This window comes from Coturnix japonica, chromosome 4 (assembly GCF_054131305.1).
Source record: "Coturnix japonica strain WE chromosome 4, WE-NBRP24, whole genome shotgun sequence".
NCBI classification, from domain to species: Eukaryota; Metazoa; Chordata; class Aves; order Galliformes; family Phasianidae; genus Coturnix; species Coturnix japonica.
In genome coordinates, this window is record NC_140666.1 from 34,703,975 (window position 1) to 34,721,714 (window position 17,740).

The 17,740-nt window shown below is 39.6% G+C and overlaps 1 protein-coding gene across 4 annotated transcripts in view; it reads right to left on the reverse strand.

Annotated features, from left to right (window-relative positions):
- MGAT4D (MGAT4 family member D) overlaps positions 1 to 15,324 on the reverse strand; it is a 29,750-nt gene extending 14,426 nt beyond the window's left edge. The window contains exons 1-3 of one of the 4 annotated variants that reach the window (XM_085546423.1): positions 15,304 to 15,324; positions 3,621 to 3,782; positions 671 to 805 (exon numbers count right to left, since the gene is read on the reverse strand). In XM_085546423.1, coding sequence (XP_085402549.1) covers positions 671 to 805; positions 3,621 to 3,750 — 265 coding nt within the window. In that variant the 5' untranslated portion in view covers positions 3,751 to 3,782; positions 15,304 to 15,324. Of the gene's footprint in view, positions 1 to 670; positions 806 to 1,483; positions 1,505 to 3,620; positions 3,783 to 12,437; positions 12,546 to 12,845; positions 12,992 to 15,303 lie in introns of those variants that run through there. The other 3 variants (XM_015861060.3, XM_015861062.3, XM_032444353.2) reach the window with 3 other exon arrangements.
- Positions 15,325 to 17,740: the final 2,416 nt, after the last annotated feature.

Genomic DNA, 17,740 nt, shown 5'->3' on the forward strand with positions numbered 1-17,740 from the left:
TTAGTCCTTGCAGAATTCCTATTCACAAAACAAATGAAACAAAACAAAAAAACAAAAAAACACAGGAGGTTGGTACAGAAGTTTAGGGTTTCAAAGGAAAGGAATAGGTTCAGTTAGTGACCTGCTCCGGACTTCATCATCGGTGCCAGCATCAACTTAAAAACAGATGGTCCGTATTCCTTTCCAGCACACAACTAGCTAAACACTAGGCTTTTGTTTGTTCTTACACCCTGAAGGCCAACTTGCACACAACAGCAAGACCTGACTGCAGTCTTGCTATTGTGACTTTCACTTACAAAGAAATAAAAATTACAAGCAGACTGTCCACAGCTTCCTTATTTATTATAGTTTTGTGGGGAAAAAATGCCCAGCAATTCTTCTTAGCTATATGAAAATGTGATTAAACATGAAAGAATATAGTTTTTCAATTATGATTATTTTTATTGATAATGTAAAGTTTACCAGAATACTTTGGGGTAAAGACTTGAAATTAGGATGGGAGCGGTAGAAGTACTTTCACCGTTCCCATTCCTATTTATTCAGTTTCACAACTTTATAGAATTCCCAGAGAAAAATTCCTACCAACTTTGAGCACGTGTCATAGCTAGAATTTAATACAAACTATGAATAAAATGTATGCATAAAATACAAACTAAACTTTAATTCCTACCTCCAGTTCTCTGTTGTCCGATAATAACATTTGGAAAAATGGCATCTTCATATTCTCGAAGGTGAGGTAGGTAGTAGTACAGGTTTGTAAGATGCACAGGGAGTTTTCTGGTGACATTTAATAGTTTCATGCCATCTTGAAGACACAACAAATCCACATGCAAACATAAAAAATAAAGCTGTCAGCTATTATTCCGCCTATTTCAACTAGCCATTATTTTAGCTGATTAGCACACACAAGTTTATGATTTATCAGAATCATTCATCACACACACACTTCATAATGATTAATAATTGCCCTGCCTGGTAGTCAGCCCTGTTTCAGACTAATGGAACTTTTCCAGTTTCTCTGATCTATCTCAGAAATGGACCTGGCAAGATCCCACAGATGAGTCTGTGCTAACATGCATCAACACACACACACTGCAGTCAGCATGAGCCCCTCCTGTGGAACACAGCTGGAGAACAGCACAGCATAACCCTCCCTACAGATACCATTCATTTCCTAGCTTATTGTCCTACATGTGTGCACTCCGAAGTGATCCAGTGGTGGTAAACAGCCTTTAACATAAATTAATTAAAAAGTGAACAACTGAATTCTAAAATAATTGCAGGTTTAATTATAAGCTGATGAAAGAAATTTATACTGAATGTAAGATACCTGCAGGAACTGAGAGGGTACATACGATGCAATTAAAAAGAAGAAAAGGAAGAAAAAGGATATGAATGGATCGAAAGACTATATTTCATCAGAGAAAGAAAACTGAAAGAAAGCCCCTATATCTCCTATGAATTTATCTATGGTAGTTCTTACTTCAGAAGCTGCCTCCTCAAGATACTTGATCAGTTTTTCAGAGGCTAGTACTCACGTGTTTCATGGTATCAGAGCAACACCTTCACTATGTTTTGTAAACAATGTGATGTTAGCAACCGTCTAAGTTGCAGAAGAATTGAAAACTTATAGTCTTACAGTCTGCAGCTGGGCAGCAGAGAGCTTACTGACTTAGTTATGAAAGAAATGCACCTAATGTAAGGCCTCAAATTTACCAGTGCTCAAAATTACTTAATAGAAGCCCTACAGATTACCATAACCTGCTTTATTTATTCAGCTCAGCTCAATGAAGACTTCCCAAAGGGCTGAAAGTCTGAAGATTTTCAATATTCAGAAGATAGTCCCACTGAAAATTAGGAAATCAGCAGAGATCCCCCAGTCTCACTCTTTAATAAAACAAAACAAAATCCAACAACAACAACAACAACAACAACAAAAAAGCAAAATAAGCAAACAACACCACAAAATCATTCCACAAACAACCACACAAACAGAAATATCTACCTCCAAGTATTTGGGTATGAAAGAGAGACCAGCAAGTCCTTCACCTTGCTTTGCATTAACTGTACTAAAATTCTGTGACATATCAATATTTTTTTTTGTTGCTGTTTAAATAGCTTTGTAACTTTATAGGACTTTCCATTTCTATTAGAAATTAGTATCTGTCAAGGGCTGCAGAAGGGACTTTAGTTGGATTGTGTACAATGAAAGAAATTAATTAAAACATGAGCAAAAATGTAAAAATTAAGAACATTCAGTAATATTAAGAAATTGCTGCTCTGAATACTATGAATGGAGAACTTTAACATTTGCCCGTATTCAACAGGAGTAAAGAACAGAAGGAAGAGAGAATTGTACCTCCCTCCACTGCTGCTTTGTGCATTAGGCAGTAATTTTTGTGTGCAGAATGCTGTACCATTAGTGGCTGACAAGGCAATTTCTAGTCTAACACTCTGATGGCCTATCCACAGTTAAGCACTTGCTTAGATGCATCTGAATAGTCCCCCTGCATTAATTGAAAAAAAACAATCAAAAAGAGGCAGGGAATAACACAATTAAAAACCAAACCAAAACAAAAAAGCAAAAAGAACAAGAAAAACCGAGTTGACTACATAAACCAGGAATGAATTTCATTCTTTTTTCCTGTTCCAGTCCTGGATAATTCTCTATTCTAATGAGATACCCGTCTGCCGTACTGAATACAAACAAGGATTTTAAAGAAATTGTTTACAACAGTACTCAGACTCTTTTTCAAGCCTAAGTGGATTGTGGAATGCTTCCACGGCAGATTCACTTTGTGACCTTCCTTCTTTCCCCAGGGAAGTAGCTTTTCTACCCTGAACAGGGAGGAAGGCAGATCCTACAGCATTTCTTTTAGGGAAGAGAACTGATTTGTCTTATTATTGTATGCAACTACCAGTCTGCAGACAAATGGAGATGCACAACAGCCTGTAAGACAATGATCTAACATGTGAAGATCTATGGGAAGATCTTCTAGAGTAAACTCCATTTTGGTGTTTCTCTTCAAAAAGAACTGCAAGAAAACATCAACGTAGAACATCAACTCCTCAAAGGTTTTCCTTTCTTTTCTAAAACTGACTTCGCTTCCAAGCAGTAACTGTTCTCATGCAAAGCGCTCATGGCTGAAACAAGCTCCCACCTAGGCAGGAGGGGACAAGGATCGTGGAACACATGAGGGGGGAGATGCACCTGACTTCCAGATTAGATACAGTCCCAGTACTACCAGGGTGTAGTTGCATAATAAAAGCTTTCTAGCTTATTCAGTGCTCTGTTGTTAGCAGCAATAGTGTTCAGACACTGTAAAAAGCTAGATAACAATATTATAGGCTTGACTTGCACTTGGCCCTGTTACATCACTGCAGTCAGTTCCCTTTTTATTCTCCCTTGTTTACTTACTTACTTCCTTATTTATTTATTGCCCTACTTGTCAGATATATTTAAAGATAAGCTACAGGTTGCTTCACTACAGCTTTTCTTTTTCGAAACTTTTCTCTGCTGCTGATACCAGCGATCAATGATTTTTCTCCTCGTGCCATTATTAAAGATACATGAGCACACAACATTTCTGCTTTTTTTTTTTTTTTTAATGTGTACAAACCTGTATGATTTGTCGTCAAGTTAATTCTTTTGGCAACTATATGTTTTATTTCATCTAGTGCACTGCTCAGCTCATGCGATCTTTTCTTATTTTCTTTTTCAGCATACAGTAGTCTTTGATGAAGCTCCATGAACTGGTGTTGGTACGTATCTAAGTCATTTCCTGCAAACAAAACATAATTTATTATGAGCTAATATTATAGTATAAAGAACATCATACTTATAGTAATATAGTATAAAGAATATTATAGTAATATTCTATTAATATTACAGTATAAAGAATAGGAGACAGTCCAGAAGAAGACATGACAAGGAGTTTAGGGACAAAGACGCTGCTTGAAGTTTACTCATAGAATGAAGAAGCCTGGAAGCAAATCCAGAAGTAGAATTTACGGAGCACAGCTGGGTAAAGGCTTGGAATTGAAGGCACAAGTTAGAGTGCAATGTCAGCAATAAGGAAAAGATCATTGAAAGACTCTGAGTTATAAAGGAGGATGCCCAACATTTTTCAGTAAGTTACTCATGCAGATGATTCCTCGTCACACTGAAGACTGTAATTAGGCAATGTTCTTTTGTAGGAAACACTGAAGAACTGGATCTCATGACAACTTCACGAATAACAACATCAAGAGAATAGGCAGAATTGCAGAACACTGCTGTTCAAAAACACCTTGATTCCACAGGGAAGCTAACATGCAAATCAAACATCACAGTAATAACAAAAAAAAATCTTACTGTTCAGCAATGCAATTACATGCACCTTAATATGAAGAGATCATCTCTCCTCCCAGAAACAAAGTTTCAAAGTCAACTACTTATAAATTAATTTTTGCTAATGCAATGCATTAGAAGAAGCATTGAATTTTCAGGTAAACAGAGGATTTTGTAGAAGTTTTAATAGGAAAAAAAAAAAGCTTTAAAAAAGAAAAAAAGAAGTGGATTTTTACTTCATTTAAAATGTTTTGTACTGCTGCTTTTTTTTCTTTCTTTTTTTTTTTTTTTTTTTTTTTTTTGCCTCTGTCATGAGGAATCAGGATACAGAGCCAGAATCCCACACAGCTAAATTATTGGAATACCTACAGAAAATCCATGTCACCAAATACTATACAGAAATACATTTTCTTTTATGCTTTTCTTTTGCAAATGTGTTTCCAGTGCCATAATCCAACCTTTAGCTTTCTGCTTCAGAATGAATAGGAATAAAGTGGAAACGGGAGTTGAAAATTGATTTAGGTGACTAAAAGACATTAATCACAGTGTTTTAGAGCAAGAGATTCCCAAGCAGAGCATTAATACATGTAAATGTGGTGAAGACAGCTGGAAATTAGAAGACGAATTCAGGAGTGCAAGTTAAACATAAAGTAACTGATGAGCATTTTTCTTTAAATTGCTATTGCCTCTGTAGAAGCTAAATAGCATTGAGTACCAAGAAAACAGTGGAGGTTTAAACTTCAATCCAAGTTCTGTTATGTTCCTTCCAGGAAGATGCAAGCAACAGAGAAAGAGCCCACAATCTTAGCATAAATACATGTTATCCCGAGATGTAACTCAGTGATTTTGACAAAGGGAATGAATCATCTTCCAGTGGTGGTGCTTCACAATTAAACACTAGAAAGTGTTATGCTACTGGCATGTCCAAAGTGGTAATAGCGTGAAATAAAACTCCTTCAGTACAACTATGTTAAAGGAAGAACCAGTATGGAAACTGCATATGAATAGAAACGTAACAGTCTCTCTCTTTACTATTACTCTGGCTATCTAGTGTCAGTGTGACTCAAAACTACTGCTGTCATTGCCAGGATGACATTTTAGCCAGCACCAGTTAATGGTATTTTTATTTGATTACTTAGAGGCGAGCCTGCCAAAAAATCCTACATTCCTGGCAAATAAAATGTCAATATTCAGTTTTCACCAAGTACAGCCACAGAAGTCAGCATTAGTAAATGCCCTTATCTATTTCTTCAAGCGAGAGGTGGGAAACCACATCTCCATCTTTCAGAATTGAAGTCTCCATTCAGTTCAGCCATTACACGAGTCTTGACCTACTTACTCAGTTTCAACAGCTGAGGAAATGTAGGTTTGATAAAAGGAATGTAGTGTTTGCTTACCCTTGATGAATATGTAATTGTACACAAATTGGAATACAAAATAACATGCCATGAGATTGTTACTATCTATTAGTTATACTTTGGGGGGGTAAAAAAAAGCAGTGCTGAATTTTCTGTACTTTGCAGCGTAGGAAAACACTATCATATCCCACATTTATTACTGCTATAAGTTTAGCAAAGTATGAAGATAAGATCAGAAATACTATGAAGCTAAATACTCTAAATATTAAACAGTCATTAAGTTGAAATGAATTTTAGCATGCATGTAGAAAGCACTGTTCAAAGATTCTAAGTATCTACACAGAACCAAAACTGCATCTTCCAGTAGCTTGCTTGGAAAGAACCACAGAGCATTTCCATGAACATAATCTTGGCAAGGCAAGGAGGGCCAGGAGGAGGAAGCTTCAAATATATTATGAAGTACTATGTCAGTCCACAGCAATAGCCGTGCTTAGCACAGGCTACCAAGAGAGGTGGTGAAAGCCCCATCCCTGGTCACTTTCAAGGCTGGATGGGGCTCTGAGCTGCAGGTGTCCCTGTTCATTGTGGGGAAGTTGGACTAGATGACCTTAAAGAGTCTCTTCCAACTCAAGTGATTCTATGATTCTTCTAGGAGGACCTATGGCAAAACTACAAATAAATAAATGTTTCCTCTCTCCTTGGGGAACTGACAAACACTTTGATGTGATGAAGAAATCCTACCAGGAAATTTCAATAAAGTTACATTGGCTGAAAACCAGGGAAAAAAAAAGAAATTAAAAACAAGACAAAACAGCCAGATTCAGAGATAACATTCAAAGCTTTTCAATGAATCTTCAACTCTACTACAGTTTACTATAGTAAACAGTCTCCTGTTTACTATACTGTCATGCATATTTATGAGTGCAGCAGTTCTAAGAAGGCAATGCTCAAATTGGCTTAACTACAGTCTTATCTCCCAATACATACATAAATATAACTTCCTGTACTGCCAACCAAAATTGTATAGAAACAGTGCAAATCTCTAAAACAAACTGATATGGAAAGTCTAATAATTATTTATCCCCCCTCCAACCACATATAACTTCCTATCACCATAAATGCTTCCATTATTAACAATAGATTTCTGAGAATACATAAGAGCTCTGAAAAAATTCATCAACATCCCCCCAACTCAGGAAAAATAAATGAGTTAAAGGAGAATTAGGAGCACCAGAAACGGTTGAAACAGTGGTAAAAAACCACCCCATATTCTAGCAGTTACTCTTGTTCTTATTTTTGATTACAAGCTACACTCTATGCCATACACAGACACTTTCTTCTGGAGACTGAGTTCTCATTAATACCTGCTTTTAAGAGAACTATACATACACATAAACTGCAAAAGATCTTGCCATTAGCTGAACTTGGAACCACTGCTCACTGTTCAGGTTAATGAGGCACATTAAACCACTGAGGCATACATGGCACTAATAACTGTAGCAGTTTATTGTTTTCCTGTAACTGATCTAAACTAGAACAGAATACCAAGATTTCTAAATATTGCAAAGCATGTAACAAGAGCAGTTTTGTTTATCTAAACTTTCGAAGACAAATCCTGCAAATAACGGCTCTGTCTTAGTTTTGAACAGTCAGTTCTAACACAAACATTCAATTCAATAATTTACTAAAGTCCGAGGCCACATAAGCACCCTTCCAGGTAAGGACACCTCCCAGAATTTCTGCCTTAGATTAAAATACCTTTTTATAGCATTACAACACAGTTATTGTAGGCTAGAGATAAGCATGGAAATCTACCATGACATCAAAGGTATATTCACCTGTGCTGGGTATGTTCACTCCTTATGTTTAACCTTGAACTGGGGTAGCTTCACATGTTTAGCCATAGCCACACGACACAGCACATCTTAACATACATCTTAAATCTTCAGGACACTGAAGTAAGTCATTGCTCATGGTGGTTTAATTTATGCATCTGAGAAGGGAAGGCTGATTGCCTGGGAAGCCACTAACTGTTTCCAGTCACCTATGCCCTAATAGCAACAGCACTGTAGAGGCTATTGGTATGGCAAGGTCCAGAAAGTAGGAGAAAATTCAGACACATCCCAGTTGGCTGACAGAAACCTTTGCCCTGCTTTAATGCAGTAGTATCACAGATGTGATCCCAGCAAGCCAAACCATGTGGCTTAACACACACCGAGGGTTCTCTCACTGTGTCGTACTGCTCGCTGTACAGGCACCTAGCCAAGCACAGCAACTACAAAGCAGCATGCTGTCCCAGTGCGTCCGCTTGTCTTTGACTATATCCACATTAGGAGCTTCAGGACAGTGAAGGAACATTTTATTAGCACAGTGACAGCAGATAAAAGCAGAGTGCCAGCAGTTTTGTGTGAGAAGCTAGGATTCCTCCACAAAGGATCTAGGAAAAGAACCAAAATCATTTTACAATACTAAAATGAACAAGTAAAACAAAACAAGCTTCAAAAAGTAAAAGGCAGATCAAGGTTAATTACTAAATTTTAAAAATAAATTGTATGATGAGACTTGTTGCTGGTTTTGGTGAGGAATGCATTTTACTAAGCCCATTCATGTACTGTATCTAGCTGAAAATAGAGGAGCAAACAAACATTTCAAAGAAACATGGGTTTTGATGATAATTTCTAAGACATCAGTGAACAATCTTCACTTTAGATATGAGTTGTGGGTTTTTTTGTTTTGTTTTTTTGCATAACAAAAGGAATTTTAAAGTAATCAGAACATTTCTATGTAGGAAAGCAAGAGCATTAAAATAAGCAGAAACATAAATCAAAAGGATATACCACGGTGTTGGCATATAATTGGTATGGCTTTAATACAGTGAGGTCACTAACACCATAACAGTTCTTAAAAGCAATGGAAAATTCTGATTTGAATATGGTCTTTATCAAATAAACAAATAGCACTCATTACTTTGGATAATTAAATGGTCACTGCTTCATTCTTGTTGCTATTTTAAATATTGGTACTGGTTTGCCTGATGTAGCAACAATCACCCACTTGTACTCATACTTTATTAAATGCCTACCAACTAAATAAATTATTCTGGGATAAAACCGTTTCTCCAGACTGAGTGTGGAACATGAGGAAAGTGTGAATGTCATGTGTTTATACTTGTTTTAGCACATGTTGTGATGACACACAGCAAACAGTGAGTAGTCAGTAATCTTCCTCCTCTACAAACAACAACAGTTACCAGTTTCATTTTGTACCTGAAACTTCACAGAATTTATGACTCTACTCCTTCCCCTACTTCTAAGGACAAGGCAGCCACTATTCCACCTAAATTAACTGCAAAAAGCAGCTGTTAACTCAGCAAATCACACATTTAGAAGTCATTTAAACGGTACAACTTCAGTAAGTCTTGGATACAGATTTTGGTATAAAATGTGGGATCAGTAATACTAAGCCTCAAGTTCCAATTAGGATTGTTCTTTGTTTTTTTGTTTTTAAATTGTATTTTAAATACTTAAATGGAGAACCACACATGGAAACTGAATAAGCAGTCTAGGGACTGGAGGTGCACCTTTCCTTACCACTGTGCATTTCGGGTCACATCCTGACTGCATGACTTCTTTGCTAGTAGGTATCCCTCACACCACCTCTTTATTTGCACAGAAACTTTAACAGATACAAAGAGCACAGCAACACTATTTGACAGAGCAAATTCTCAGCTATGAAACACTATTTTGCAATGCAGCCTCACTGTTTGGTCTCCATAAACATTCAGTAAGCGTCATGTTTAATTGAAGCCTTAAGCCAGAGCATGCCAGTTAGGTCTGGATAGGAAACCTGCAGAGAGCTCCATCACAATCCACAGACTCACAAGGGGAGCCCCGCCTGGGTGCACTACAGGAGCTGGGCTGCAGAAGCCATGAGTCACATCAGGTACAAAAGGTTATTGGAAATAAAAAGAAGAAACGTGTAATCTGCTGCTTGTACTAGAGTGCACATTACATTATTTCAACTGCAAACAAGTGACATTCAGCAGAAACATCTTTTTAACCCTTTGCACCTTTTGTCTCTTAAGTTAAGCTTTGTGAAATACTGAAACATTTAATATATTAAACTCTGATAAACCCTAGGTATACTTCTGTGAACGTGCTTATCATGAACAGTTCCTTCTTTTCTCTCCCTTATCTCAAAGGAATAACTACGGAAATGCAGGTTTCACAAAGTTTATCTCAAAACATGTATATTAACATGCTTGCACACATACATGAATATGCTTATACGTCACAACATATTTTAACATCACATTTTCCTAACTTCCAAGCAAATATTAATTTACTTGGATTAATTAACCCATGAACTTAAGTGAAGAGGGTAGCAATATACTTTAAATCGATTCAAACTGATCTAATGCTGTCATTTTTACAAGCACCTTTAGGAAGCACTGCCACTTGAGATGATTCTGTTCACCTCATTGCCATGACTTCTGTAAATCCCCTGTTATTTGTCATGTCACTGAGGTTATTTCTAATCTGGGAATAGTCTTTCTAGAGAACAAACTTCCTGTGAGTTCAAAATGAATTTATAATGCACTCTTGGCTTGCAAATAAAGACGTGTTACCTTCTTACGCTTACTTTCCTACTTTGATACATGTGGGATACTACATGCAAGACACTAACTGAAACAGTACAAGAAAATCACTATGTAGATTGTTAACACACATACTATTTTCCATATCTATAAATTTTCATTAGTATTTATATGAAGGAACATACCTCTGGCCAGGTGAATTAATAAGCACATTGTAACTCAGTTGTGTAACAGCACAAACATCTGCATCATCCTGGTCACAGCCCTCCCTACCCTCAGATGCAAACTGCTTGCTTCAGACAGGTCTTGCTTAGGGCCTTGGGAGGAACCAAAAAGCTCAAAGCCAAACCATGCAGGATGTGGGACAGGTATTGCTACATCAGTCAACAAGGCTGGTTGGTAATAGCAGCCCACATCTGCAAGCACTCCAGAGGATGCAAAAAGAATCACCCTACAAGCTTAGACAGACAAACTGTAACAAGATTTGCTGCAGATGTGGCTGTTACCAATTGTCTCTGTAATGACTTTATCACTTTTCTACCATAAGAATTAGTCAGCCTGCTGAAGCTGAAACCTCTGCTTGAACCTGTTTTTAAAGTAAAGGAAAACTGAATAAGAAAGCTTTTCGAGTATAGTTAAAATATTTATAATATTAGAGGTAAGAATCAAAGTCCAAAACCACTGAAGTACAGCAACTGTATCTGATTCCAGATGTTCATTTCTAAGAGTGGATGATGAACATTGTCCCTGCAATGCCAGTTCGTGTTACCTGTAGTCTCATTACATCTCAGCTGTTCAATTAGAATCTCCCCAGGTAACTAGCACATTAGTATCAGGCATTTAAAAGTCTCAAGTTTTGAGCTGCACTGGATAGAGTCTGATTCACAGTTCTATCTAATACCAAAGGGCTGGAAGGCTACAACCAAACTGCACAAGAGTCCATAAGGCTATTAGATACTGCTTATATTATCAAAGCACATCAGATCACTATTTTTGAGCCAGAATGCCTTGTTAAACAACAAACCAAAAAGCTCATTTCCAACCCCAGCGTCACCACAACTCAAGAAAACAACAAACCATCAACAACTCAAGATAAGCTGAAAACAAAGGGCATATTTCTGAGTGCCACCTCACATAACACACACCCTTCAAAGACCAGGAACAGCCTGGATGTTTTAACAGGCACATCAGATAAGCAAAACAAAAAACAACAACTAGACTCTGGGGAAAAAAAAGAAAGAAAAAGAAAGAACTAAAGAAGCCCATCTGACAAACAGGTGAAAGAGATGGGAGCTGACAAGCAATCAGACAGCACCTGATCTGTCAGTAACAGGCGAGGTAAGTGAGAAGGGCATCAGGAAACAAACAGTTCACCTCTGAGATGAGAGGAAAGCAGAACACCTGAAGTGTTCTGGGTGTACATCTAGGAAATTCAGCTGGCGGGGGGGGGGTCAGCAGCATCAGAGTAGAAGTATACACCTGCTGTAGGAAGGAGGATCATTTCAAGCCTGTGCTTACGCAGATCCTCTGCTGTGACAGTGGAGCAGCGTTTGGTTCGTTCCTGATCCTTCTCTCATTAGAAAAAAAAGGTAACAACATGTGGTGATCTGTGGGATTCTAGTTGGCATGTATGGCAGACTGCTGTCTTCTAGCAACACTCAGGAGCAAAAATGGTATCTTTCCAGTGAAATTACCAGCACAAATAACTTGCCATATGCTCCTTTAGATAAGATTACTAACTTTTTGCACATCTGTGAGATGGATCAAGTTTAAGAGAAAATGCTTCTGAACACTGTGTTAACATTCAGTACGATTAAAAGCTTGTTAATAACACAGGTACTAAAATAACTAGGAAAGTTATATTGTCTGAGAGGAGCTGGCTATGGAGAAGGAAACATCTGTGGAAATCAATATACAGATAGAAAAAAGAATAAACACACCCATAAAAAGGTACAAACCAACCAGCCAACAGCACACCAGCAGAGAAAGGGCACAACAGAAGCTGAATAAAAATGGCATTTCAGCAAAGGTGTCACAAAACACATGCCACAACAGAAAAGTGACAGGGACATCAAGTGTGCTTGGGATAAGCACTCCATAATCTCTTGGATCCTAGTTTCTTAAGACAAGTCTTACTTGTGTTTTCTCTTACCCCACTCTTGGCAGAATTGCCACCTGAAGCGTCAAGTGCTGTAAGGTCAACAAGAAATGCCATAGGCAGGAAGATCAGCACTGCTCGGGAACATTCAGCGTCCTGTTGCAAGTCCACTTCTATTGCTCACAAAAATGATCAATATAAGCAAAATGGAGCAGATGCTGTGAGTTCTGCATTCATCCCAGAAATTAATAATTGGCTTACTTTAAATCTTCTGCACCTGTAAATCCAGACCGTTTGGAAAGCGTACAGGAAGCTCTTAAAGATTTACTCCTTCACCCCCATCCCAAACGAACTATCCCATAACAAGCCATCTAGCAGCCCTGAAAGCACCAGGGAGAGATTTCCAGTTTATTTCCGGAAAACAGCATCAGCTTTACCACTCCGCCCGACGGCGGCTCTCACCTCGGCTCCCCTGCCACGCCGCGTACCACAGCAGGGGGAAGGCGGCGCCCAGGCACAGCGCAGCCAGCAGCCGACAGCTCCGCAGCCGCATCTCCCAGCGGGGCGCTCCCGCCGCCTGTGCCCGGCTGCCCGCCGGCCGCCCGGCCTCGCCCGACGGGCGTGTCCGCTCCGAGCCGCCCGCCTCCGTTCCGGAGCGGGGCAGCGCCCGGCCCACCTACCTCCCTTCTGTGATTCTGTGATTCTGTGATTCCCCTGCCCCCCGGGCAGTGGGGCACTCGCCCGACCCGGGCGCTACATTCCAGCCCCGGCTACGGCACGCGTCGGCTGTCACCTCGAGTCCCGGCATCGACGCGGTTCTGACACTGCTTTGTCCGTAGGCGTTTAGAACCCAGCGGTGTGGGTGGCATATTCCTCGTGCGATTGTACCACGAGGTTGAGCTGCAAAGTACAGGGTCAGTTAAGGAAACAAAGCCTTTCAGTTACCACCGTATTGCAAAAGTGAGGCGAAATGTAACTGGATGGCATCTAAAGCACACAGGTAAACATACATGTGCCAGCCATTAGGGGACAGGTGCCTCCTTCTTCCCCCATCACTCCTTGGCACTCCATAAGCAAACCAGCAGATCCATGTGTAGCGGCTTGCATTCATCGTGCCGCTGTATGGAGGCACTGGATGCTGAAGAAGAACCTGACTTTGGTGAGGTAAAGGATGCACTTTCAGCTGAGGACTGAACTCAGTCGGTAGATTCAGACTAGATACTAGGAAGAAATTCTTTACTGTGAGGGTGGTGAGACACTGGAGCAGGCTGCCCAGTGAGGCTGTGGATGCCTCTACTCTGGAAGCATTCAAGGCCAGGCTGGATGCGACTGTGAGCAACCTGCTCTAGTGGGAGGTGTCCCTGCCCATGGCAACGGGAGTGGAACTAGATGGTCCCTTCCAACCCAAACCAATCCACTATCTGAGCAATTGGCAGCAGCAGACCTTTCCCATAGTGGAAAGGAAGGGAAATCCTGCTTACAGAGCTTCCCAGATCCTGCTCTGTGGACATGGTTTTAATGGAGCCACAAGGTTTTATGAGGGAAAAAAGAAAAAAGTCATTTTCACACCTATCCATGAGCAGTTTTTGGCTTTCACTATGACATTCTCCACAGCTGCTCACAGGTCAACCTCCCATGCAAATCAGTCATTTTTTAGCGTTGGAACATTTTTATGGACAGGTTTACTTCTCCATTTAATAGATACTCTGAGTGATAAATCTTATTCATTAATAGCACAGGGGACTGTTAAGTGGCCTTTATCTGTATAGAGAACTTCAGCTCTGAGTATGGCTCTGTGAATCACTTGGAAACCTGAAGTTAGGCTTATTCTTCCTGATCTATACTCAGTCACTACACTGCCCTCTTCCTTCACTCACTGAGATCACTGAGAAATCTTGTTTAAATTACAATTGCTTTAAGTGTCTGTAATTCCTGTAATTCTTGTTATTAACCAGTGTGGCTACAACTCAGCACTCTTATGCTCTGTTGCCTCCCCACATCCACTTCTCTCTCCAAGTTAACATATGAAAAGCGCAACACACTCCTTTTAATGGAAGATCAGTGCAGCTTTTGACACAGTATAGAATGATAGAATCACAAGGTTGGAAAGGACCTACAAGATCATCTAGTCCAACCATCCTCCCTTTACCATACCTACAGCAAACCCCTAAACCATATCTCTTAGGTCACTACTGAAATGGATGTGTAGTCCTATGAGAAACAGATAAACAGTGGATTGAATGCCTATCAAATGGCTGCCTGGTGTGCACATGTTACCAAGCCAAGGTGAACATGCATGTGATGGAGGGATACCAAAGAGAAGAACAGCAAAAATCTAACATACATTTTAGTTTCTTTTCAGAGCCAGTTAGGAAAGTATCACCATCACATAGCTACTGATCAGCCTACATACTGTCCAGGGAACATTTAAATGCATTAGATGTTATTTATGGGGATGACTCTAGAGCAGATACTTAGTCGCGATGACTTGTGATGATCATTCGCTTTATGCTGACCAAGACCAGTCTATTAACTTTAGATGAAGTAATACATTAACTGCTCATCTACAAAAATAATAAATCAAAATACTCCATCATTGGAAACATGAAATACTTCACTGCCTTGAGACTTGCTCTCAAATAGCCCCTCTTATTTGCTTCATGTTTTCCTAACATCTTCCTCCCAGTGCCCTCCGCATACATCACATATGTTCAAGGGCTACCTGAAATCAATGTAAAATGTGCCTTTTTTTTCCCCTTTTCTTACCTCCCAGCAGCATTTTTAGCATACTGATAATTAAAAACAAACAAACAACACCCAACTGTTAAGAATAGACAAGCAGAACATATTACCACAGGGTGACCCTACCACCTGTACTGAGCCAGCAGTTCAGCAGGCTGCTTCCACTGAGATGACATACCTGCCAGAACAAGTTTCTAGGCTCATTCTTATGTGTCTTAACGTCTTTTCTTGTAAGTTGCACTTTTGGTCCTATTTTCACACATCTCTGTGTAAGCAGGAATAGAGATAAGAAAGATTAAAATAAATATTTGAGAAAACACAGGCTCATGGGTGAAACAGCTACTAGGATTATTCTGCATGCACGCTGCTGCTGCCCTTCATCTCCAAGGGTACACAAACAAAGAATAACTACCCGTAACAATAGGTAACAGTCACTGCCATGGAACACCTTCTGACTGTAGAGATCCAGCTGATAACGCTGGCTAAAGTATTTGTCCTGCTGTCATTTAAGAAATGTACGTTTAAAAGGTGAACAGTAGGTCATTATCCTTCCTTAAGCCCAAGTCTCTCTGAAGGCGGTGGCAGAAGGCACCGAATGTAAACAAGAAGGAGAAATCAGGACTGTTTTCTTAAGCTACCTTTTATGTTTTTGAATGTCCTGATGTAACTGGTGAATTGAGTGAACACTGTAATGCAGAAGCAGCAGTTCAACCAGTAGCATTTGTGGCATCAGACATTCTCTGCTGGATCAGTCAGTTTCATAAAGGACCAAATGAAGCTCTGGGTTAAGAGTTTACACTTGCTTGGTAGACACTGAAAAAGACTATCAAGGTTAGAACAGAAAGTGACACGAATGCTCCTGAAATCCCCGACTTATATGTTATCACCTTTATCTTTTGCCATGCTTACAGTAAGTCAGCACTTCATCTTTCTAATAACTCACAAAAAGCTGTAAAAATAAATAAATCCAAAAAGGCACACTTTATTTTTGAAGAAATAATTGGTTACAGTTTGGGTTCAAAATACAGATTGTAATATTTTAGGAGTAAAAAATAAGTTAGATTCCAACTTGTTTCTTGTACACTTGTACATTTCAGAAGCATTTTAAAACTCAACCTACACATTTCTCTTGCTTACTGCAACAGGTCTAATTATATTGTATCATCAACACCGGGTACTCTTTGCATCAGTCCTGAAGACTGAAGCAATAAGAACTGACTGAGAAGACAACAGTAGCGTGCTCTGAATATCTGTAGCTAAAGATTACCACAAGACAAACAATTACCAAAACTTGTAGTGCAAAAAGATGTGGCTTTGGTTCTTAATAATCCACATGAAAAAGGATTTCTACGTGAATATAAATAATTAAAAAACAAACAACAACAACAAAAAAGGAACAATACTTATATGAAGATATTTCTGAGTAATTAAAAGTACTCAACAGAAAGCTAAACTCCTAAACCAGGCTGTAAGAAGGCTTTATTTTGGTACCCACCAACAAAACTGCCATCTGCTGAGATTTTCCTACACGTTGTTTGCACAGACCCACACTGTGAGGATGCACCTGCTGGACTTTCAAACTAAATCCAGTAGCTATTGCTCCTCATCAGCTGTCTCAGTGCAATCAATGTGTGGGCATGGAGACTGACAGGAAGGACCTGACCATCCTTCCATTTCTTACCCGCATTTCTTCACATCTCTGCAACTCCTCCGTCTTCCCAAACTGTAACACAGCACTGCTGCCGAAGCCAAGATTGTTCTGACACAACCATCACACCCCAGTTTATTTTTATCCTGCAGCACTCCAGTGTTTTAAAGAGTCAGATGACTCATTTAAAAAGCCACACTGGAAAAAATGAATGACCACCTGCACCACCTCTCATAGAATTATAGAATCCTTAGAGTTAGAAGAGACCTCTGAAGGCCCCCTGGTCCAACTCCCCTGCAATGAACAGGGCCACCACAGCTAGATCAGGTTGCCCAGGGCCTTATCCAGACTTGCCTTGGAAGTCTCCAGGGTCAGGACATCAACCACAGCACTAGGTAACCTGTTCCAGTGCCTCACCACCCACTGTAAAAGATTTTTTTTTCCTTATATCTAAGGAGCTCTCCCCACAGAGAGGAAATAAAACTCTAAATCAAACAACTTAGGCTGAACTGTCAAGTGATTCCCCCATATGAAACTCTGCATCCCTGTGACTGCAAAAATAGAAAGGGCCAATGCCAAATACACATTCCTTGGAAGCATCTTTGGGATGCAGGCCACCAGACCTATCATGTGGCTTTGATTCTGTGCAAAAGCTGCTTCTATTTCCGTCCACTTAGAAACGTATCAGAATGTGGCCAAGCAAGTCCGTCAGCTCCCGCTTTGCTCTCCAATCAAATTCTGCATACAGTTTAAAGGAAGAGGAATTCTTTCTGCTGCTCTCAAGGGCTCAACCCATATTTACTAAAATAACCATTCATAATAATACAATGGAGGTGCCTACCAGCATTAAACCAAAAATCTGGGCTGAACCTGTGGCAAAGACCTCTAAGATCATCTAGTCCAACAATCAGCCCATCCCCACCATAGAATCACAGAATTATCAAGGTTGGAAAAGACCTAGAAAATC